At 39.7% G+C, this 22,589-nt stretch overlaps 1 protein-coding gene across 2 annotated transcripts; it reads right to left on the minus strand.

Moving 5' to 3' along the window:
• Positions 1 to 383: 383 nt before the first annotated feature.
• Positions 384 to 19,657, minus strand: LOC125270552 (protein mono-ADP-ribosyltransferase PARP4-like). Of its 2 annotated transcripts, none has more exons than XM_048194250.1 (35): positions 19,505 to 19,657; positions 19,103 to 19,241; positions 18,597 to 18,792; positions 18,184 to 18,289; positions 17,988 to 18,066; positions 17,809 to 17,907; positions 17,544 to 17,702; positions 17,299 to 17,436; positions 16,492 to 16,650; positions 15,996 to 16,147; positions 15,784 to 15,915; positions 15,125 to 15,223; positions 14,823 to 15,006; positions 14,572 to 14,719; positions 14,195 to 14,337; positions 13,722 to 13,853; positions 13,546 to 13,632; positions 13,305 to 13,469; positions 12,103 to 12,146; positions 11,857 to 11,935; positions 11,600 to 11,737; positions 11,269 to 11,476; positions 11,041 to 11,111; positions 10,522 to 10,709; positions 10,334 to 10,433; positions 7,464 to 7,634; positions 7,041 to 7,121; positions 6,870 to 6,950; positions 6,681 to 6,776; positions 6,378 to 6,521; positions 1,687 to 3,031; positions 1,412 to 1,560; positions 1,225 to 1,327; positions 1,011 to 1,143; positions 384 to 936 (listed from the first exon to the last, which is right to left on the minus strand). In XM_048194250.1, the coding sequence occupies exons 2-35, from the start codon at positions 19,226 to 19,228 to the stop codon at positions 735 to 737; spliced, it is 5,637 nt and encodes a 1,878-aa protein (XP_048050207.1). In that variant the 5' UTR covers positions 19,229 to 19,241; positions 19,505 to 19,657; the 3' UTR covers positions 384 to 734. The 2 variants fall into 2 exon arrangements, with proteins under 2 accessions (XP_048050207.1, XP_048050208.1); XM_048194251.1 differs by lacking the exons at positions 384 to 936; positions 1,011 to 1,143; positions 1,225 to 1,327; positions 1,412 to 1,560; positions 1,687 to 3,031 and adding exons at positions 3,516 to 4,005; positions 4,778 to 4,910; positions 4,992 to 5,094; positions 5,188 to 5,297; positions 5,398 to 6,274.
• Positions 19,658 to 22,589: the final 2,932 nt, after the last annotated feature.

Here is a 22,589-nt window from a genome sequence, read left to right on the forward strand (position 1 = left end):
TATATATATATATATATATATATATATATATATATATATATAAAACATTTATTTATTTTTTTCCATTTCGGCTAATCGAAATGAAAAAGATGTTTTATTTTTACGTTAAAAATATCTGGAGATGATTAAGACCGCAAAGTATGTCGTCTTTTTCACGCTGTGAGAGCAAAATAAAATAAAAACAATAAATAATAATAATAACAAACAAGAACCCAAAGCTGTTCTTTTGATATCACTGACACCGACACATGACGGATAAAAATTGAGCAGAAAACCCAGTCCACAAGGATTTTTATATATGCCATATATATATATTTTTTTTATATTATATATTTATATATTTGGTATAAAGCACCAGTGTGTAGGTCACTGTGACACTAATATTTACTTCATGTTTATATATATTTATTTTCATTTTAAAGAAAGACAACACAAGCAAAACTGTCAACAACACACTTGTCACAAATTTTGAGACATTTTAAATGATAAATCAACATACTGCAGTGCATCATGATCACAGATAATGATATGAACGACATCAATGGTTGTTCTGCTAGGACATCTGTGTGAACTTGAGGAGAAATTACTTCATACATCCACAAAAATCAGTATTACACTAGATTAAAAAGAACTGATGCCTAGTTCTGAAAAAAAGCTTTAAAATGACACTGGATATTTTCTATATTTTAAGCAAGCAGCAACTGTAAATGAAGAGGGAAGTGTGTGTCCAGTTTCTACATGACTGATACACCCACACGTCTCTCCAGAACAGCTTTGAGAGGGGAATATGGGTTTGGAGAATCACAGCCCAGTAACTGACGAGTAGATGATTCCCAATCCCGGCCGATCTCCAGCCGGCTGCACACACACGGATACTGTCTGTCTGTCCGACAGGCCCAGTCCACGGCCCTCTTCACTGCCTCCCAGTGCATCGGTCTGATTGGAGAAGAGCACAAAGTTACGGATGCAAAAATACAAGAGTGAATCACTATGAGGATGTGTGCTCGTACCTGGGCTCCTGGGACTCTTTCAGCCGGAAGAGAGACTCGAGTAACTGTCCCACTGCCAGCTTCTTCACCCGGATCAGCTGCAGCACCAGCAGAGTCGCCACCAGTCTCAGAATGTCCACATGAGCCTTCACACCTGACAGACAAAACATGTGACTGATTAACTGATTCTGACTGTCTGAAAAATAAAGAAGGTTTGACTTCAAAAATCTTATACCAAAGGAACGGATGCCTTTCTCCTTAAGGAAGACATTGGCAAAAAAGTCTACGTCCAGGTTGAGGAAGCTGCTCAGCCTCTCAGTGCACTCCCAGTATCCATCCTACATCCAAACACAACACATAAATTCAGATTTACACATTTACATACGGTATATAATGTAGTTTATTAAATTATATGTAAAAACCTCATGTTGAAGCTCAAACAGCTCATTCCAGGCCACTGTGCCAGGTCTGCTTGTTTTATCTGCCCTGACTGACAGATTCAGGATGTTGTCAAGCTCTCTGTATTGTTCTGTTCTAGGAAAACCAATCTTAGGAATGCTATGTTGTTTATCTTCATGGAGACAAAGTATATAAAGACAAGACAATGATATAAAAATTAGACAATTTTTTCAAAGATTTTTTCCCTCCAAATCAACATTGATCACAGAGGAAACCTCATCAATGTGAGCCAACTTACATTGTACTGAATCTGCAGTGCCTAGTTGCTGTTGTAGCTTTTGTCCTTGTATTTGTTCTCGTGCTGCTTGGTGCACTGGTTGTGTTTGATGCAATGCTGCAGAAAGTCCAAGGAATGAGGAACCAAAAAGGTCCAAATGCTCATTTGTACTGTGGAGGAAACCACCAAAGCCACCAGATGCAGGGACAGAGAGTGGCGCAGGCATGGAATGACCAAAGACAGCGGGGGCAGCAGCCTTGCTTCTTCTTGAAAAAGATGCGCCCATCCTGCCTAAACCAGTAGGAGGAGGACTAGGGCTGGGAGACGAGTACTGCTCAGATGCATGATGACGAGGAAGACCTTCAAAGACAGGAGCAGTTGAGGCATCACACACCATCCCTGAGAGACTTTGAATAGTTGAAAAACGTGTGCCACGTTTTTCAACAGGGGGAGAATGAGGAGAAGTAGGGCTGGGAGTCAAGTATGGCATTTCTGCATAACTATTACGCATTGGGGGACCTGCAAACTCCAGTTCGAGTGCTGGGGCACGGTGAAGGGCAGAAGATCCACTCCTGGGGTTAAAGTAATCGTCTAATGGAGGAAAATGAAGGGGAGGAGGCACTGAGGCAGCAGGGGGAGGTGGAGGGGGAAGCCGTGCAGTCATTAATTCAGTCGTGAAGGCAGATAAGGACATCATGGCATCACCAGAAGGAGAATGAGGAGAAATCCAGTTAGTGTTGGAATGAGGTTCCACTGATTCATGAATGACACCAACATGATAAGGAAGGGGATCTCTAAATAAGGCACCTTGTGGGGTTGTGTCTGTCTGGGATGCAAGGCTGTCTTTTGAGGAGTAAGATTCTACTGATGGTGAGAAACATGCAAGTCGAAGGGGAAAAGGCATTGAGGTGGCAGTAGTAGGAAGAAGCCTGTCACTCATGGAGGCACCACCAGAAGGAGGAGGAGGAGGAGAAGAAAGCCTTCTAGCCTTGGAGAGACGTTTCCCTGACCCAAGAATTAAATGGGCCACAGGACTGGGAGCATCCATTGAGGTGCCAAGCTTGGCGGCAAGGCGAGGGGAGGGTTGAGGCTTTGCATCACTTACATCAGAACTAGACGAAAGACGATTATAGGGTCTTGCTGAGCCTCTGAAACCACAAATGCTACCTTCAAAACGTGAAGGACGCCAGCTACTGGTGTAAGGAGGAGAAGGGGGAGATGCAGATGCTTCTTTTACAAAATCATCAATAAATCCATAGGCATCCCCTGAATTATCTTCAACATCATCTAATGCTGCTCTTAAACAAGCACGAAGCAGCAGATCAGGAGATGTGGAGCAGCTACTGAATAATTCAGCTGAATCTGTCTGAACAAATAAAAAAGTAAATAAAAATTATTGTTGAGAATACTGAAGATATGAATACTGAATGATGTCAGATTGGAGCTGTAATGAACTCTTTTGTTACGTATATGTCATCTTCTTCAGCAGCAATAATATGCGCAGCCTTGAGCTTCTCTTCAGTCCAGCCCGTAAACGATTGGCCCTCTGGCTTGTCAATCACTGCCGTGACGTTCCTTGTGAGAGACGTGCGCGGATTGGCCCTCTGGCTTGTCAATCACTGCCATGACGTTCCTTGTGAGAGACGAGCGCGGCTGCGTGCTCCAGTAACTTTCCACACTCCACAGGTGCTGCATGCAATGTTTTTGTCAGGAGACAGGAGTAACAACTGCAGATTATGAGTTACCTGCAGTGAGTCCGACATAATGAATCCACTAACACAACACAGCGAATGCCGGTGGTAAACACTCGAGTGTACGAGTGTTTACGAGTTTTGGGAGGCGTTCCTTCGAAGGAGGGGGGGTTGTTCTTACGCATGCGCTCATTTAAAAAACTCAGTAACAGTCTTTGGTTTCTCAGTTGACGAAAAGATCCTCTTTAGCACCTTTAATGTTCAAATGAAATAAATGACATTAATATTCTAAGTAATCACTTTGGTAATCTAAATTATTTTTCGGATGTAACTGTAATTTGATTACCACCCATTTAAATGTAACTGTAATGAACAATAATAATAGTTATAGTAGTCAAATTTTGTATTTTAAACATGTAACTAAGTTACATGTATTCCATTACTCCACAACCCTGCTGATACACCCACACGTCTCTCCAGAACAGCTTTGAGAGGGGAATATGGGTTTAAAGAATCACAGCCCAGTAACTGACGTGTAGATGATTCCCAATCCCAGCCGATCTCCAGCCGGCTGCACACACACGGATACTGTCTGTCTGTCCGACAGGCCCAGTCCACGGCCCTCTTCACTGCCTCCCAGTGCATCGGTCTGAATGGAAAAGAGCACAAAGTTACGGATCCAAAAATACAACAGGAAATCACTATAGGGATTTTCACCGTGTGCTTATGTTTCTAATCACAGCTTTTAACCCTGGGTGAAGGTACATTTCATACTTGTAATTTAGAAGTGGGGTTAGCACCGCTTTTTACCCAGGGATTTGAAGCCCTGCTCCAAAGCAGGGTTAGCACCGCTTTTGCAGTTTGACATTTGTGATGCCAAATGTGTGTAGTGTGAATCGATGATCGTGTTACAATGTTAAGGCAAGATGCTTTGCAACAGACAGCCAATCGTATGCCTCGTATTCACATGTTTTGAACAGTCAATGAAACACAGCATGTTGTGTAAACAGTAGTTTCAGCCTTTAAAGGATCAAATGGTGACAAAAAAATGCAACATTTGGAGTGAAGAAGAGATCATTCAGTTCATTCTTACCTTTATAGTCCGAAAAGTCCATTCAGTATAAACTTCAGTATATACAGTCCGCAATAAATAATACAAATAACATGGTGCGTTCGTCCAATCAATAACACCGACACAGCAAATATGCAAATAAGAACGTGAACCAAGGGTTTTAGAATGCTCAGTGTGAAATGTCAGTTTATGATTACGCGGCATTAATCAATTACTCCATGTAAAATGATGAGCAGTGTGAAACGTGAAGCAAGATAACCGGTTTACCTGAAGTTTAGAATGACCCAGGGTTAACTACTGTAGTGTAACTTCAAGTGTGAAAAGCACTAATGAGGATGTGTGCTCGTACCTGGGCTCCTGGGACTCTTTCAGCCGGAAGAGAGACTCAAGCAACTGTCCCACTGCCAGCTTCTTCACCCGGATCAGCTGCAGCACCAGCAGAGTCGCCACCAGTCTCAGAATGTCCGCATGAGCCTTCACACCTGACAGACAAAACATGTGACTGATTAACTGACAAACTGTGTCTGAAAAATAAAGAAGATTTGACTTCAAAAATCTTATACCAAAGGAACGGATGCCTTTCTCCTTAAGGAAGACATTGGCAAAAAAGTCTACGTCCAGGTTGAGGAAGCTGCTCAGCCTCTCAGTGCACTCCCAGTATCCATCCTACATCCAAACACAACACATAAATTCAGATTCCTTTGACTTACACATTTAGATACTGTATATAATGTAGTTTATTAAATTATATGTAAAAACCTCATGTTGAAGCTCAAACAGCTCATTCCAGGCCACTGTGCCAGGCTTGCTTATTTGTTTTCCCAGAAACAAGGATTTCTTCCGTTTTTTTAAAGGAAAGCCCGTAGTGTCTTTGGTTTCAGCATAGTGAGAAATTAGACATACATTTGACATGTGCTTAATCTGTCTAAACATTGAACAAATTGGGAAACTCAATGTGAGTCAACTTACCAGGTGCAGAAAACGCAAAGGGTTTTTGTTGTTGCCGAGATGCTCCAAAGCTAAAGGCTGAGAAACCAGAATACCCTAGAGGCTCAGTTGTGTTTTGCGGGATAACAGGAGCGCTACCATATCCAAAAGCAGCAAGCTTACAAGTTTTAGGTTGACCAAAGGAAATAGAGGCAGCATGAAGAGAGGGAGCCAGCGATTTTTCCATGTAACGCATGGAAATAGGCGTAGATATCTTGGCAGCAAGAGAAGAAGGAGGAGGAGGAGGAGGAGAAGAAGGAGGAGGAGGAGGAGGAGGAGGAGTTATGCAGAGAGGCAACCTGTCTGCTAGCAAACTGGGTTGTCGAATTTTGCAAGAAAGCCTCTCTCTCATGGAGCAAGGTGAGGGCATCAAGGCACCAGGAGGAGGAGGAGGAGGAGGAGGAGGAGGGCGGTGAGTAATGGACAGAGATTCCATTGACACATAAATAGAGGAGTCTTGAAGGAGTTCATGATGAGAAGCACGCACTGGGGCACCAGTCATGATGCCAGGGGAAGGGGGAAGCTGTGGAGCACTTGCCATACATTGAGAGATTTGCATCTTACTAACAGGTATATAATTTAGGTTTTCAATCATCATTTCTTCCAATGCCAAGTTATCTTCCAATGCCAAGTTTTCATAAAGATCAATGCTACTACAAATAGGAATTAAGCATGTCTTTATATAAGGACAACCATAAGAAAGAGAGCTGGACACCGTCTCATGGACAGTGGGAGCTGCAGGCGCTGCTTCTAAGTCATCATACTCTTCTTCATAGCAACTCCCCACAGAACGTGTAATACAATCAAAATCCAGGAGATTAGATGTGGACATGTCACTGGACCATTTCGCTGATTTCAACTGGAAAAAATAAATAAAAAAAATTCACTTTTGTAAACACTGAATGATGACAACTTTGATCACTACATTACGTGACAACAGCTGTAATGAACTCTTTTGTTACGTATATGTGATCTTCTTCAGCAGCAATAATATGCGCAGCCTTGAGCTTCTCTTCAGTCCAGCCCATATATGGCAAAATATCCACATCCTCCTCTGATATGACTTTAGGAATATCTGTCAATCCAGTGTCAAGCTCATTCTGGTCCTACAAAGAGCAAATGAGGACACAAAGTCAATTCTTTCATTTATTTTACAGATTTATTTATCAGATATATGTTTTTGAGTTAATTTTTAATAAATATCATGCAAAAAGAAAAGAAAAAAGTTGTCATTAATTGTGATGATATGTTTAGAAAAATCATACCCTCTCTTCAATGGCGACAAAGCTTGTGAACTGGGACAAGATGGAGAACTCTTTACTGAGCTCAATGATGTAGGACTTCAGCTCTGCTTTCTTCCCCTGATAGAGAGACACAAGACAGCAAGTCGAGTTCTTCTGTGAGCAGATTTGCCAGTTCTAATAAAAACAGCAACATGCAGCCAAATATTGTACCTCATGTTCTGCCTCACTGTTGCCTAGAATGCCATCTTCATAATCTCTGATGATCGCTCTTGCTGTTAACTTGTGAAGGAACTACACACACACACACATACACACCTCAAATGTCTGATGAACAACTGATGATATTTCAGATTATATGAAGTATTGAAGATGCTCACTCACAGTTCCTTTCGTCTTTTGTAGTTCTGTGGTGGAAACCATTGTTTTGATCTCATTCCCACTCAAATCACCAAACAGTGTGGCCTAAAAGAGTGAATATTACACACTTAAAGATAAATAAATAAATATACAAATAGCTGGGTAATTCACCTAAAATATCTTAATATTTTTTACAGCCTTCTGATTGATATTACATATTTTGATCTTGATAAATCTCACTCTGAAAATGCTTCATAGGGTGATGTTTTTAACCACTGCATTCAAGGAGATTGAATTAAAATTTTAATTTAAAATCTAAAATATTGCAGAAATTTCATTAAAAATAATCAAGGCATGTTTTCCAAATCGCTTGTCACTAAATTAACATAAGAAATAATATAATCATTTTTATTTATATTCACCAATATAACAATACAGCAGGTCTACCTGAGTGCAGTGCGGCACAAAGCCGTATATGAGAGTGTGACAGTCACTGAAGAGGGCGTGAAGCTGTGAGGGGGCTTGAACAGGAGGGGGCGCTGTGGGATTAAACTGCTGCCACTTCACTGCCACTGATCTGCAGCCTGGAGACTCCATACGCTGAACCTGAGCGCGCACCTGAAATTACCAGCAAGTCTGTAAATATCAAGCCTCAGAGCGGCCCATTTTGAAAAGATAATGCTCCCTTTTTGTTAAAGGAGTGGTTACATGCGATTTCACTTTTTTAACTTTAGTTAGTGTGTAATGTTGCTGGTTGAGCATAAACAGTATATGCAAAGTTACAAGGCTGAACGTTTAATGCAAACGGAGATATTGTCTTTTAAAGTTATGGCAATTTAATGCCTACAAAAACGACCGGGTTGGACTACAACGAGCTTCTTCCCGGGTTGGTGACATCATAAACCCTTGCTATCCGGTTGTTAAGTCTGACGTCACGCGGCAGCACTTCCGGGTCCAAACGCTCTATCTCATACCACAAGAAAACAACAAATGGTGCTAATATACACACGTAATACTACAAAAACATATATAATTATAACCTTTATCTCCATACCAATATTCCAGATGGCCAGACAATGATTCATCTTTTATAAATCGTTAAAATATTAATAACTTTGACGCTGTGAGCACGGAGAATGTTGTGTAGACTGTAAGTATTTAAAATGTTTAACTTTTTAAAATGATTGATGTTTAATTTGAATAAATATCGCTCATAAACGGCCGTCGATGGCATTTGCCAGTGAAACGAGTTGAGGCTTGGACCCCGGAAACGGCGTTCCTTACGTCACGACTTAACAAGCCGATTAACATAAACACTGCCCCCGGGAACACGCAACAAAGTGGGCGAGGCCATGTGGCGCAGCAAAATGGAAGTGGAAGAGTTGTGTACACCGGACGCGAGCGGCGCGACGCAACGCGTCAAAAGATAATAGAAAACCATTATAATCTGTGATATTTTCTACACTGGATGCGGCGCTGAAGACAGCTTCCAGAATCTACACGAGTTCAATGCTGGATTTGCACAAAAGCTATTGCTGAAAGATGAAGCAGTTCCCACTTTATAAAGCTCTACTTACTTATAAAGCTCTAAATGGTTTAGCTCCCCAGTACCTAAGTGAGCTCTTAATGCATTATAGTCCTTCACGTTTATTGCGATCTCAGAATTCAGGCCAGTTGATAATACCCAGAATATCAAAATCAACTGAAGGCGGCAGATCCTTTTCCTATTTAGCACCTAAACTCTGGAACAATCTTCCTAGCATTGTTCGGGAAGCAGACACACTCTATCAGTTTAAATCTAGACTAAAAACACATCTCTTTGCTCTTGCATACACATAACACATTATCAATACATTAACATTTTTCAAATCCGTTAAAGGATTGTTACGCTGCAATAATTAGGTCAGCCGGAACCGAGAACATTTCCTATAACACTAGATATACCTGTACATCAGAATAAGAATGGCATCTACGCTAATATCTGTCTCTCTGCTTATCCTGAGGTTTTCCGGGTGCTGGATCCAGGCCGTATCCAGATCAGATGGAGAACCTGTGTCTGGACCTGACTACAACGTAGCCCAGGAGACAATGGGCCTACAGATCCAGTTCTGGCTGCATCTATAATTCAGATTTTTAATCCCCGTATCCGCTTACATATATTTATATATAATCTATTTTTAATCTCTATAATAAAAATGTATAATTCAGATTTTGATCTCCATATCCATTTACATATATTATATATATCTTCCAAGGGGTTTTTTCCCTCCTAGGACTTTTTTCCCAGTGTTAGCACACTGGGTTTTTCTCCTAGGGGTTTTTTTCCACCCCTGGGAGTCAGCCGACATTGGCTTAATGTAGCACCATCTTGTATATGTTACATATTACCACGCTTGTTTGTACAGCTTATTTTTAACCACTTCCCTTTTTTCTGTGCTTCTAATATGTAAAGCTGCTTTGAAACAATTACCAATTGTAAAAGCGCTATATAAATAAATTTGACTTGACTTGACTTTAAAAACAGAAGCTGCTGTTTATTGACTTCAAACTGTAAGTACATTTTATTGTTTGTACATGTCTTTTAAACGTAATGTTATAGTTCTGTTGCTATTTTTAATGCATCAAGGACAAAAGAGCAACTCGTTTTTGCTAGCCAGTTAGCTAAGTTCTAGTGCAACAAACACCAACAAACGTCTATGTTCATAGACAAACAGTTGTTCATGCTATAAATTAAACGATACCTTTACAAAAACGCTACTACTCAGTCATGTATTCGGCTACAGTAAAGCTTTAATCTGGATAAAACTGTATATTGAAAGCTAACAAACAGCAGTGACAGCATATCTAAACACTTTGACACAAATACAAAATTAAATGTCCTTTAAAAGCCGTGATTGCAGAGGTTTTGCTTTACCCTCTTCATCTGGGTCTGATTCGGCTCAATTTGATACAGCAATATAGACGCCATTATTTACATTTCCAGCTTAGCGCGTAACTACGAATGGTAAGGGGCGTGGCGTTTCCGGACGCTTCAGCGAATCATGATACACTGGGCCAGCTACCAACCTGCCAACCAATCTGAGCACATTGCGTATTTCGGAGGGAGTGGCTTAATAGAAGCAGGAAGTCAAACGAGCCGTTCATATGACAATGGAAACAGAATAAAGCTAAAATATATGAAAAATACAGCGTTTTCAAAAAAAACGAAGCATTAAGACATGTTAAACTGTGCCCCCAAAACACAATTAAGCCTAGAAAAAAAACACTGAACCACCCCTTAAATAAAAAGCAACAATCCAATGAAGAGTGTGATTCACCTTCTCTGCCCAAGTGTGTTTCATCTTGGTGTCAAAAAATTCATACGTTCCTCCACTGGCTTGAGCCAAAGCTCTGAGCATATGACGATTAGCTGTCAAGCTAGAGAAACACAAACACAATCAAACTGTAGGTTCAGAAATTAATTAGAGTGAAAAATAGATTTGTGTTGAACTCTTCAAAGGCAGACCTGAGTCCGCAGGTGAAGAGGCGCGTGTGGCAGGAGTTTTCTCGGACCAGCTGTAGGGTCAGAGGCTGATTCTGAACATGTCCATCAGAGAGCAGCAGGATGTTCCTCACGCCCCGACAGGGAGGCAGCAGGCTCAGGATACGGAGAGGACGCCACAGCTCAGTGCCGCCACCAGCACCACTACAGGACTGAAGACACCAGACATGCAATGATAAGCAAATGAACTTTAGTGATCAACTTTAGTGATTAATCAAGGGGTCAAGGTTCAGCTGGTTAGTGTGGTACAGTTAGACCCTGATGGCAGATGCTGTAACTACAACACTATGGTGGCAAAACATCTCACTCCAATTTGTGTCCATGAGCAACAACTGAAAAGTTCAAATGAAGGGAGGATGATGCATTATGGGAATCGAATCATTTCTCTTGATGGACGGAATCAAAAAACCTGAAGAATATCTCAGTATGTCCCCTTTCAAAACAAAGAAACACTCATCTTTAGGCATTTTAACTATTACTCACCATAATAAACTTTCTGGCTGGTTCAGATGCTTCATCTAAAGGCACTGGTGCAGGAAAAGCTTCCTTGTAATCTGTAAAAACACACATTTTAAGAATAACATGTCAATGTGTGAATGAACTGTTCTTCATCCATAATGCTTCACTACAAATCTCAAGAATAATAGGGAAATGAAAGTATCAACATGATGATCACTAGAAGAGCAGCAGATTGTCTCAGTGAGCACTAACCAGTGCTGAAAGAGATGATGTTGATCTTCAGTGAGCGGTCCAGAGATTTGAGGACTTGAAGGGCAATCCTGCGGGCGTTCAGCATGGCGTCTCCCTGCATGGACTTGGAGGAGTCCAGTAGGATGACCACATCGCTCACACTGGACGGACCTCCAGAGCTGGACACCCCGCTTGACTTAAAGTCTGGATAAAACACCAGCATGCAGGCCTGCAGGGATCAGAGAGTGTCAGAGAAGGACCTATCTGTGTGGATTTCAGGTCAGGGTGTGTGAAGGAAAGAGAGACATTTTTGTCTGCTGTATGAATCAGATGTGACTGATCGTTTCATTACCTGACTATCTTTATCCGGATGGTTCTCGACCCACATCCTGGGCATGTGGATATTAGAAAGACTGAAGGACACCTGTAACCCTTCAGATCCAAGAGTCTGTCCCGGTAACGTGCTGATCACTGCCTTACAGTCTGTCATCTGAACAGGAAAAACACTGATACTGTTAATAATACCGTAAATAACCAAATATGTTTTATTTTCTTCAGACAATATAACAAGTATTTAGTAAGACAATCCACAAATATGAGTAAAATAACCTTGGTTTTGATGCGGTGTGAAGAGCTCAGGTTGATGATCTCATAAGGCATTTCAATGGACATAGACAGAGAAAACTCCCTGAAGAAAGAGAAAGAATGAAAGAGAGCGTGATATTATGAAGACAACATGGTTTACTAAATTAAATAATTGACTTTTATATTGTTACTCATCAGCAGATACATTTTGATTTTTAGTGAATCTTCAGTGAATTTCTCTGTGAATTCTCCAGCGTTTGAGACTCTCACCCTTCTGACTGAAGCTCCGTCACACCGATCTTTTCAACAGTTGCCTGAAACACAACACAACTTCTTTCTTTAATGGACTAAATGTAAGTTAATACACTGTAAATTATAGGAATGCACCAATATGTACATTTTGGCCAATACATAATTCTTTATATTTGGAAACCAATAATGTAATATAATATTAGTCAATGAATCTAAATCTTAAAGGTGCCCTAGAACTTTTTTTTAAAAAGATGTAATATAAGTCTAAGGTGTCCCCTGAATGTGTCTGTGAAGTTTCAGCTCAAAATACCCCATAGATTTTTTTTAATTAATTTTTTTAACTGCATGTTAAAAACAGTGCATAACAGTGAACAGTGCATAAACAAAGTTTACACAGCTAATATAACCCTCAAATGGATCTTTACAAAGTGTTCGTCATGCATGCGTCGGATTATGTGAGTATTGTATACTGTTATATTGTTTACATTGATTCTGAATGAATTTGAGGCTGTTCTCCGTGGCTAACGGCTAATGCTACACTGTTGGAGAGATTTATAAAGAATGAAGTTGTGTTCATGAATTATACAGACTGCAAGTGTTTAATAATGAAAATAGCAACGGCTCTTGTCTCCGTGAATACAGTAAGAAATGATGGTAACTTTAACCACATTTAACAGTACATTAGCAACATGCTAACGAAACATTTAGAAAGACAATTTACAAATATCACTAAAAATATCATGATATCATGGATCATGTCAGTTATTATTGCTCCATCTGCCATTTTCGCTATTGTTCTTGCTTGCTTACCTAGTCTGTTGATTCACCTGTGCAGATCCAGACGTTACTGCCTGCCCTTGTCTAATGCCTTTCATAATGTTGGGAACATGGGCTGGCATATGCAAATACTGGGGGCGTACACCCCGACTGTTACATAACAGTCGGTATTATGTTGAGATTCTCCTGTTCTTTGGAGGTCTTTTAAACAAATTAGATTTATATAAGAAGGAGGAAACAATGGAGTTTGAGACTCACTGTATGTAATTTCCATGTACTGAACTCTTATTTGACTATGCCAAGATAAATTCAATTTTTCATTCGAGGGCACCTTTAATAAAAATGTTTGAGAGCCTCATTACAAAAACAAAAGTCTCTCTAATAAAAGCCACGTCCCAAGCACTTCAACATAAACAATAAAACATAAACCAGCCGTGCCGTACCTGAGTCGTCTGATTAAGGGCGGCGCTCTGTTGCCATGGTGCCACACTGCCAGCCAATGAGAAGACTATAGAGCCTGATCTCACCACCAGCTCAGTGATGAACGTCACCTTGATCAAAACTGTGGCTCCGGGAGGAAGGTTCCCCACGCTGATAGTAAATACATCCTGCCTCACATAAACACATGACCTTAAAGAAGCCTTCTGATACAATATCAGAAAGAAACAGTAGTAGGTAACTCACCGGTGCATCCTGGTCCATCAGGTAGGCTCCATGGCCTTTCTCTATGGCTTGCTTGTACTCCTTACGAGCCTGTTCTTTTTCCTTTACCTACAGGACAAAGAAAGACATTGAAAACTGATGAGAAAGCAGTTATGAAGAGCAGAGGCAGCATTCGACAAAATCTGAATGACCTGCACCTTTCCAATGACGTGTTTTCCATTGATAAAGGCTTCAAATCCACACACTGCTGCCGTCTCCTCCAGCGGAAAGACGTACTTTGCTTCAATGGGAACAGCACTCTTGTTTGTGTAGGTCTGAAATATGATGACCTGGTGACAGAGCAGAAAAAGATTTGGTTATGGTTGAAGTTTGAAATTGTCAGCATAATTTTATTGTTCTTTCTGGCTTTTATTTTGTTAATCCTATTGGCTTTTATTTTTAATTTTTTTTTACTTCTTGATCACCTTGTCATGTATTTTTTCCCTTTTGCCCACCATTTCACTTATCATGTTTATCATTTATTCTGACTTTTTATATTTCATAACATTTTTTAAAAAGTGAACCTTGGAGTGAGAGAAAACAGTGATGCTTTGACTAAAAAACTCTCCCACTGCACTCCCTGCTTTATATCGCTCATATACTCGCAGTAACGTCAACTGTAGAATCACACCTGACACAGTAGGTCCATCAGCTTGCACCTCACATTGACAGCCTGAAGAGGAAGTTTCTGACCACTGCTGTCCAACAAACCTGCAGTCATCTCCTCCAGAGGGTTCTCAGTGGACTCCAAACCCTCACTGTCATCACTGGACACTAAAGAAACACATCAAACAAAATCAAATGATGAACTTCACAAATCCAAACAAAAGCATTCAGCTTTAGAGAGTGTCAGATGAATTCCTGAGGATAAGGATTATTCCATAAGGATATGGGCTCCACAATCATGTAGTTTAATTTTAATGGATTTGACAGCCCTTGCTATCATCTACAGATTCCTCCACATATAAAAGCTCTCTCTACATGTCCTGTTCACTGAACGTTACTCACAGACGTCAGACGTGTCAGCGAGCTGTGTGAGCTCCACAAAGGTGTTGATATGAGGCTGAAACTCTTTTAGCTCGTCCCCCTCCAGAGTGTACTGAACCACATACTTCAGTCTGATCTGCTCTGTGTTATAGACGACAAACTCATCATCCTGTCAAATACAAACCCACAGACACAAACACAAAGCTCACATTAGATCTGCTCAAAACATGAGCAGAACATTTAAGTACATAGAAAATGACTAAGAAAAGCACCTCAAATTCAGAGAGTCTGTTGGGGGTGCGGCGGACTCCATGTACGCTGTGGTAGCCGTCAGGGGCGCAGGTCAAAGTGGCGTCTTTCTTCAGCAGGTCTTTGCAGCGACCCAACGCCACTTCACACACCAACAGCAGCCGAGAGCCGTCAGTTACACTGGGCTTGGAGTATTTCACACTGGTCCTTCAACACAGAGAAAAAAACTTACTGACTGACTCAAATCTTCAGTTGTCATGAAAATGGAGTCAAAGTGTTTATAAATCTGTTATATTAAAGGATGGTAATGCAAAAGACCACTGACTTTAGAGAGTTACTGAAGTAGATTCCTCCTCCAAGATTCCCGATATCCGTCCTCTCAATTCCATGCTGTTCGACTCCAACCCTGGGCAGCAGCAGACCTCTACATAGAATATTTCATCAGAAAATATATTTAATTAATTACAGGATAAGATGAATAATCAATCAAATGAATGACAATGAATCACATTAACACTTGCTGAGAAAATCTCAAAAATGAACAAAAGATTTTACATGATTATTGCAAAAGGGTAAATCATTGAGTAGACATTACAAAAATTACTTCTGTCGATTTATAGTCAGATATTAGAGGGGGGGGGGGTTTCAAAGTTTTTCAGGGTAGGCCTACATGATGATTTTAGTTTTGCTCATTTCCTCTATTTTTAGATTTAGATTACTTTTGCTATCATTTATAAATAATTTAATAACAAGGTTAAACATAATCGTATTCCATTTAATGCAAATCTCAACAATGATGTCCATTTTTGTACATTATAATGTTGGTATTCCTAAATTCACTTAATATCAGCCGTAACATGATTCAATCACACTCACTGAGTCTGTCTTCTCTTACTCCACCACAGTATATGGTCTGTCATAGACATAGGTTTGTGTGGTTTTGTCACAGTATGTAAATATATTTTTTAAAGAATATGCTCTTACCGTGACAGTATTCCAACAAAACTACTGGGACTAGTGGAGTGAAGGAGGGGCTTAATGTTGCCTAAATCCTCCCAAAACATCTGAAGCTCCACCCCTCTGCTTACCCGCAGAATCTGCTGAATCTGAACAGGCCTGTAGTGGACACAACATTAACACTATCATAATATATTCATGTTTGAACTTCAGACCTCAATCATCACCGTCAACTTTACCTGTCCTGAAGCAGTTGAGAGACAACATGAAACTCAGGGTTTTGTGGCGGAACAACCTCAATGCTGCACCTCAGAGCTCGATACTTTCCCAGAGACGAGGGCGAGGGGCTTCCCAGAGTGGCTTCACTCACATTCAGAATGTCTCTGATCAGCTGAGGACGACAGAAGAGTTAAAAGTTAAAGTCTGCACTGTGGAGTTAAAAATCCAAATGGAAGAATCTACAAAAATACCCAAATGTGAAGGAACCTCATTCAGTATTTGTTTGACCATCTTTATAATCATTGCATTACAGTATTTTAGAAAATCTGTGTATTACAGTAATGATCTATATATATAATTGAGAAACATTTTTGAAAGTAATGAGCATAGCAAAAAAATTATGAGGTAAAAAAAAGCTTCATCATCATGAAAACAATATCACAAAACTAAAATCTTGATAGTCCTAAAGCAGTATAATAATAGTATAATAATTTTATATAACTGTTTATGTGTTACCTGACAAAGGTCTAGTTTCTGAGACACAAGCTTGTGTTTGGAAGGAGGGTCGATCATTTTGAAGGGTAGAAGAGTGTTGACCTCCTCTAGCAGGGCCTTGACTTCATCCTCTTTCTGAGTCTTTTGTGCCTGCAGTAACAATCCCTCCACCCTGCTCACCTGCAACAGTACAGAGTCATTAAACGAGAATGTCCTCCAAAAAAAAAACAACCCTATAGGTCGTTTTTCAAGCACCTTATTACGACCTGTATTTATGTTTTAAAGTCATGCACCCTCTAGCTGGTGTAAAAATAATGACAGTGTCGTGTTACGTCTGTCGTCATGAAATGACGTATGACTGTTGTTACCAATCAAAATGCGTGTTCATTTAAATGCAATGTGTGGAGTTTTTACACCATTTCTCTTATTTCCATTTAGCAAAACTCATTTTTTTATTAACAACTACATCCACCCCATCCCTAAACCTACCCTTAGTGATTTATAGTGCATACTCTTTATGAGCACGTGTTCCCTGGGATCGAGCCCACAATCGCATGATCACATGATTGCATATTGTTATTGCAATGCTCTGCCAACTGAGCTACACGAAAACCGAAATATGACACAGATAAAAGGGAACAATGCATTAAAATGAAAATGTCCTGTTGTCGAGAGGGGCGCAACTTTAGTAAACGCTCCTATGGGTCGTATTTCAGGGAAGTGACAAACGACTTATATGGTCGTATTGGTTGGAGAACATGTTGCACTAAACACACAATATTCCTGTGAGCTTCATGACCAGATGTGTGAGTTTAAACTCATTCTCACATCATTAAGGCTGATACTGGAGACGGGGACTGTCAGGATGTTACTAAGGGAACCGAGAGCTTCGGTCCAAACCAGCTCCACAAAGACGCCAACTTCCTGTGATAATGTGCTGCAGTTCAGCTTCTCCTCCAACAGAAGCTGCCAATTAAAAGAGTGAACACTAGTTACAAACCCATTGGACATGTTATATATGCATATACTGTACAGTATCAAATTCATTTAAGATGTTTATCTGTTTATCTAACCTGCTGCAGGCTGTAGGACACCAAGCGCTCAAACTCAGGAGGAAGCGTAAGAGTCTTTGTGAATCCTTGTGTCTCCATCTCCTTCATCAACAGCAGATACGCTTCCACAGCATCCTCAGACGTCACACAGTACACAATCTTGTCCTGCACCACTGCGCTCTGTATTGAGTGTCAAGACTTCAAGGTTTCATTACCTCTCTCATAATAAATGAGTCCTATGATAACAACATCTAAACAGTTGAAATGGTGTTTGAGTTGATCAAACCTCAGTTTCACTCAAGATTGAACACAACACACGATACTGCTGGCCTGCTCGTCCTCTGGCACTCTGCAGCTCCAAAACTGACAAAGTCTTGGGTTTGACCTGCAACACAGACATGAAAACACTTTCAAACTCAGGCAGTGATCAGTGAGATCAGTGGAAATAAGAAATTTCTCACTCACCCTCTCAAAAACTGAATACTTGGCCACTTGAAAATGTGAAGGAAATTCAGGCAGGTCACGGTCGCCTTCTTTGTAAACTCTGCGTTGGGTAAATGAAAGGATGTAGTCAGGTAAACTAGCACATCGAAAAGTAGAATAATTAATAAATTGCTCAATAACACTCAAGCAGTGACAGTGACAAAAAACAAAAGCGCACCTGAACCTGCCGAGATGAGGCCCATCCTTCTCAAGAGTCTCAATCTCAGTCTTTGGGAGTTCAGACTGACCTTTGAGCTTCTCTTTTTTAAGTATCTGGGTCGACACTTTATGGTAGAAAACAACACTATGTCAACAGTGCCACAAAAATGCATGCTTTTTTTCATTTAATATTCTTATAACCTAAATGTAATGTCAACAACATTTTACATTGACATTTTACAACAAAAATGTACTGCAAAACAAGCGTACTGAACAAAACACACCCAGTGTTAGCAAATACAACTAATCTGGCTGTGACACTCCCATCCATTGTGTGCCTCCCCCTCCATTCACATCTCATGTGACTTGACACAAACATCTGTTCAATACTGAACTGATTTAATTAAATTAGGTGGTTTAGGAATCTCCGACCTGGATAAGAGATGAGTTCAGAAGTGGAATAAGCCGGCTGTGGGGCCAAATTATGCTCCGTCAAAGGCAGGAGATGCCCTTCATCCAGACAGCTCCACACATACTGGATCCCAACAACTGGGATCTGGAGCTTCTGGATACTGCGCTGCCGGTTACTGCTCAGGTCATTCACACTGCTGGTGACTACAAAAGAGCACTGGAGAAGATAAAAGCAGGTCAGAAGATACACTGCAGCTCTTTACTGACTTTAGTAGGACTATTGCACACTTTGGTGTCACTTTTATTTATTTTAAGCATTATAAATCATGAAGCACAATTCACATGCTACTGTAGTGAGAAATAACATAAAATTACCCACTTTAAACAAATTAAATGTTTGTACACCGTGTCAGCGTCTTATGAAACCCAACTACTGCTGAAACAATCATTTGTGTAACTGCTCTTAGTTTTGATTAAAAGACAATCATGTAGTAGTTATTGAGAAAATAGTGATGCGCACTACGAACCTCTCTGTTGATGACATAAGAGATGTTTCCTCCATTATCCAGAAGAGCTAATTTCAGCTTCTTCTTCTCTTTATAAGGCACATTCTTCACATCTACCACCACAGTACAGTTTTCAAACACTGTCATGATGCCACCGTGTCTGAAACAAGAAAAGCGACACTAAGTAACCTACTGTTAATATAAATATTAATAACATGATGAACACTATACAACTGCATGTTTCTATTCATTAAACAAAGCAAGCTTAATGCATAATACTTATATTGGTATATACAAGTTAAATGATCTTTCTCTTGATATAAAGTAGTATTTAAACAGTCGACAATTGTCCAAATCCCGCTGCAGTTTCTCTCTTGATAGTGTTGTCATGTCATGTCATTAGCAGACTGAAGAACATCTTACCGTGAGTCCAGAGACGCGTTTAGATTTTAGGAAAATGCCACTAACGAAGACGTAAATCTGTTTTGCAAAGTTCAGTATAAAAAAGTGCTTCCTGATTCATACGTACGGTAAAGACACACCCCCGTTCCTCCGAGATAAAATCAAAACATTAAACGGGCGCCATCCAGTGGTTGAAACGGGAAAAATACCATACTTTTAAAACCGATGTAAATTAACATTAGGTATCCTTCACATTTAACCATGCATTTAACACATTTACAGTTTTTAATCTTTTTTTTTTTTTTTTTTTTCATTTCGGCTAATCAGAATGCAAAAGATAAGAAAAGTGTGTTTTAATTTTACGTTAAAAATATATGGAGATGATTAAGATCGCAAAATAAAAACAATTAAAGCTGCAAGCAGCGATGAAAGGGCCCTCGCACCCGGGCTCACCGCCACCCGTTGGCCTTAGGAAAACAGCATCAGTGAATGTTTGAACGTTTTGTACTATTGTGTATCAGTTACTCAACTGTCCTTTGTGTGAAAATATCTAAAATCATACAGTCATTGCTGTCAGGTGTCAAATATGCAGAAGATCCTGAAAAACCTGAGAATTTGCAGAACCTGGAGAATTTTTCTGAAGAACATTGGCCAGTTTAACTATTCAGGACAAAGGGACTCAAACATCTATCACAAAACATGAAAACAGTCATGAATCATCCAGGTAACGACAGACAGTTAAGATTCAAGGGTACATTTTTGAATGGAGCGATTTTGTCTTGTGGAGTATATGTAAACATCTTTTATGTGAAGTAGTTTATTGAAAAATGATAGTTACCCAAATTTTGTATTTTAAATAAGTAACTAAGTTACATGTACTCCATTACTCCACAACCCTGCTGATACACCCACACATCTCTCCAGAACAGCTTTGAGAGGGGAATATGGGTGTGGAGAATCACAGCCCAGTAACTGACGTGTAGATGATTCCCAATCCCAGTTGATCTGACATGAGCCTTCACACCCGGCATCTTGTATAAACATCTTGATCCCATCCCAGCGATTATTAAAAGGGAACATGTTTTGTTCCAACGTCCGGATTTAATTCATGTTTAAGCACTGATCCCATTCCAATTGCCATTTGTTTTTGGTGTATGTATTTAAAGCTGTTTTCAGCTCTGTAAAGGGTATAGAACATTTTACTGGTACTTTAGATAATGCTTCTTTGGCAGCAATGTCTGCTTGCTCATTACCAGAGATCCCTGATGTGATGACACGCGTACTGTGATAAAGGCCCATAAACCAGTTGCTCTGATGTCTGTCATTAATCTGTCATGGTAATCAAAGCACAAATCATGGTAATCAAAGAACAAATGTAACAGAGAAAATTGTAGCTTTAATAAGGATTAGCCGATATTTAATTTATAGTTTATCCAGTGAAGACTGTAAAGTGTTTGATAACTTTATTCAATTTCTGTATAAATCTGTTTGACAGGTTGAAAGGTCACAGGTAAATACGACATTTATTCTAATGTTTAAATTGTTATACTATAATGTTTTTTTGTTTGTTTTGTTTTGTTTTTTATCAATTTCATAGAGACATCAGTACCAGTATTAGTATATCAGTATTTGGAGTTACTAAAATTACAATATAAAAATATTAAAAACTCTGTTTTTACAGAAATCACAGAAAAAATGTGATTAGTTAACTTTTTAAATCGACTGACAGCACTTACAGCATATATGACAGCACACATATATGTACAGTGGCATGCGAAAGTTTGGGAACCCCTTGCAGAATCTGTGAAAATATGAATAATTTTATCAAAATAAGAGATCATATAAAATGCATGTTATTTTTTATTTAGTACTGTCCTGATTTAGACATTAAGAGCTGGGGGGTAAAAACTTTTGAACAGGATAAAGATGTCCAATTTTTTCTTATTTTGAAAAAAAATAATAATAATAATAATTATATATATATATATATATATATATTTTTTTTTTTTTTTAAGTGTCTTATGAAGTGTTTTTTAAGTGTCTTATGAAGCAACATAAGACACTTAAATGTTTGCCAGAAGACAAATTAAGTACAATTGACCTTGATCTTCAAATTCAAAAAGTTTTCACCCCCCGGCTCTTAATGCATCGTGTTTCCTTCTGGAGAATCTGTGAATGTTTGAACCTTTTTTAAAGGGATAGTTCACCCAAAAATGAAAATTTGATGTTTATCTGCTTACCCCCAGAGCATCCAAGATGTAGGTGTCTTTGTTTCTTCAGTAGAACACAAATGATGATTTTTAACTGCAACCGCTGCCGTCTGTCAGTGGTATAATGCAAGTCAGCGGGAACTTGGACTATAAGAGTAAATAAAACACGACAGACAAATCCAAATGAAACCCTGCGGCTCGTGACGACACATTGATGTCTTAAGACACGAAACGATCGGTTTGTGCGAGAAACCGAACGCCAGTGATGTCTCGCTCTCATTTAAGTATATGCGCGAGACATCACTGCCGCTGTCAGAGCGCGATCAGACCAAATGAATCGAGTGATGAATGCAGTTGGACATAGTGGTGTATTAGAGGTAAAAAATGATATAAATACCGTTCGGTTTCTCGCACAAACCGATCGTTTCTTGTCTTAGGACATCAATGTATCGTCACGAGCTGCAGGGTTTAATTTGGACTTGTCTAAGCAAGTTTTATTTACTCTTATTGTAGAAGTTCCCATCCACTAGCATTATTTGACTGACAGACGGCAGCGGTTGGAGTTAAAAATCATCATTTGTGTTCTACTGAAGAAACAAAGACACCTACATCTTGGATGCGCTGGGGGTAAGCAGATAAACATCAAATTTTCATTTTTGGGTGAACTATCCCTTTAATAGTTGTGTTTGAGTCCCTCAGTTGTCCTCAGTGTGAAAAGATGGATCTCAAAATCATTCAGTCACTGCTGGAAAGGGTTCAAATATGCAAAAGATGCTTGAAAACTGAAGAATCTGCAGGACCTGGAGGATTTTTCTGAAGAACGGAGCTCAGTTTAACTGCTCAGGACAAACAAGGGACTCATGAACAACCATCACAAAACAAAAAAGTCGTAGATC

This window comes from Megalobrama amblycephala, linkage group LG6 (genome assembly GCF_018812025.1).
Source record: "Megalobrama amblycephala isolate DHTTF-2021 linkage group LG6, ASM1881202v1, whole genome shotgun sequence".
Lineage (NCBI taxonomy): Eukaryota > Metazoa > Chordata > Actinopteri > Cypriniformes > Xenocyprididae > Megalobrama > Megalobrama amblycephala.

Excerpts from the sequence above, each read along its gene's own strand:
- LOC125270552 (XM_048194250.1), bottom strand. The coding sequence starts at position 19,228 with ATGACAGTGTTTGAAAACTGTACTGTGGTGGTAGATGTGAAGAATGTG. Across the intron at positions 17,703-17,808 it reads CAATCTTGAGTGAAACTGAG|AGCGCAGTGGTGCAGGACAA; the intron begins GTTTGATCAACT and ends CACTCAATACAG. Across the intron at positions 15,007-15,124 it reads TACTTCAGTAACTCTCTAAA|GACCAGTGTGAAATACTCCA; the intron begins GTCAGTGGTCTT and ends TCTGTGTTGAAG.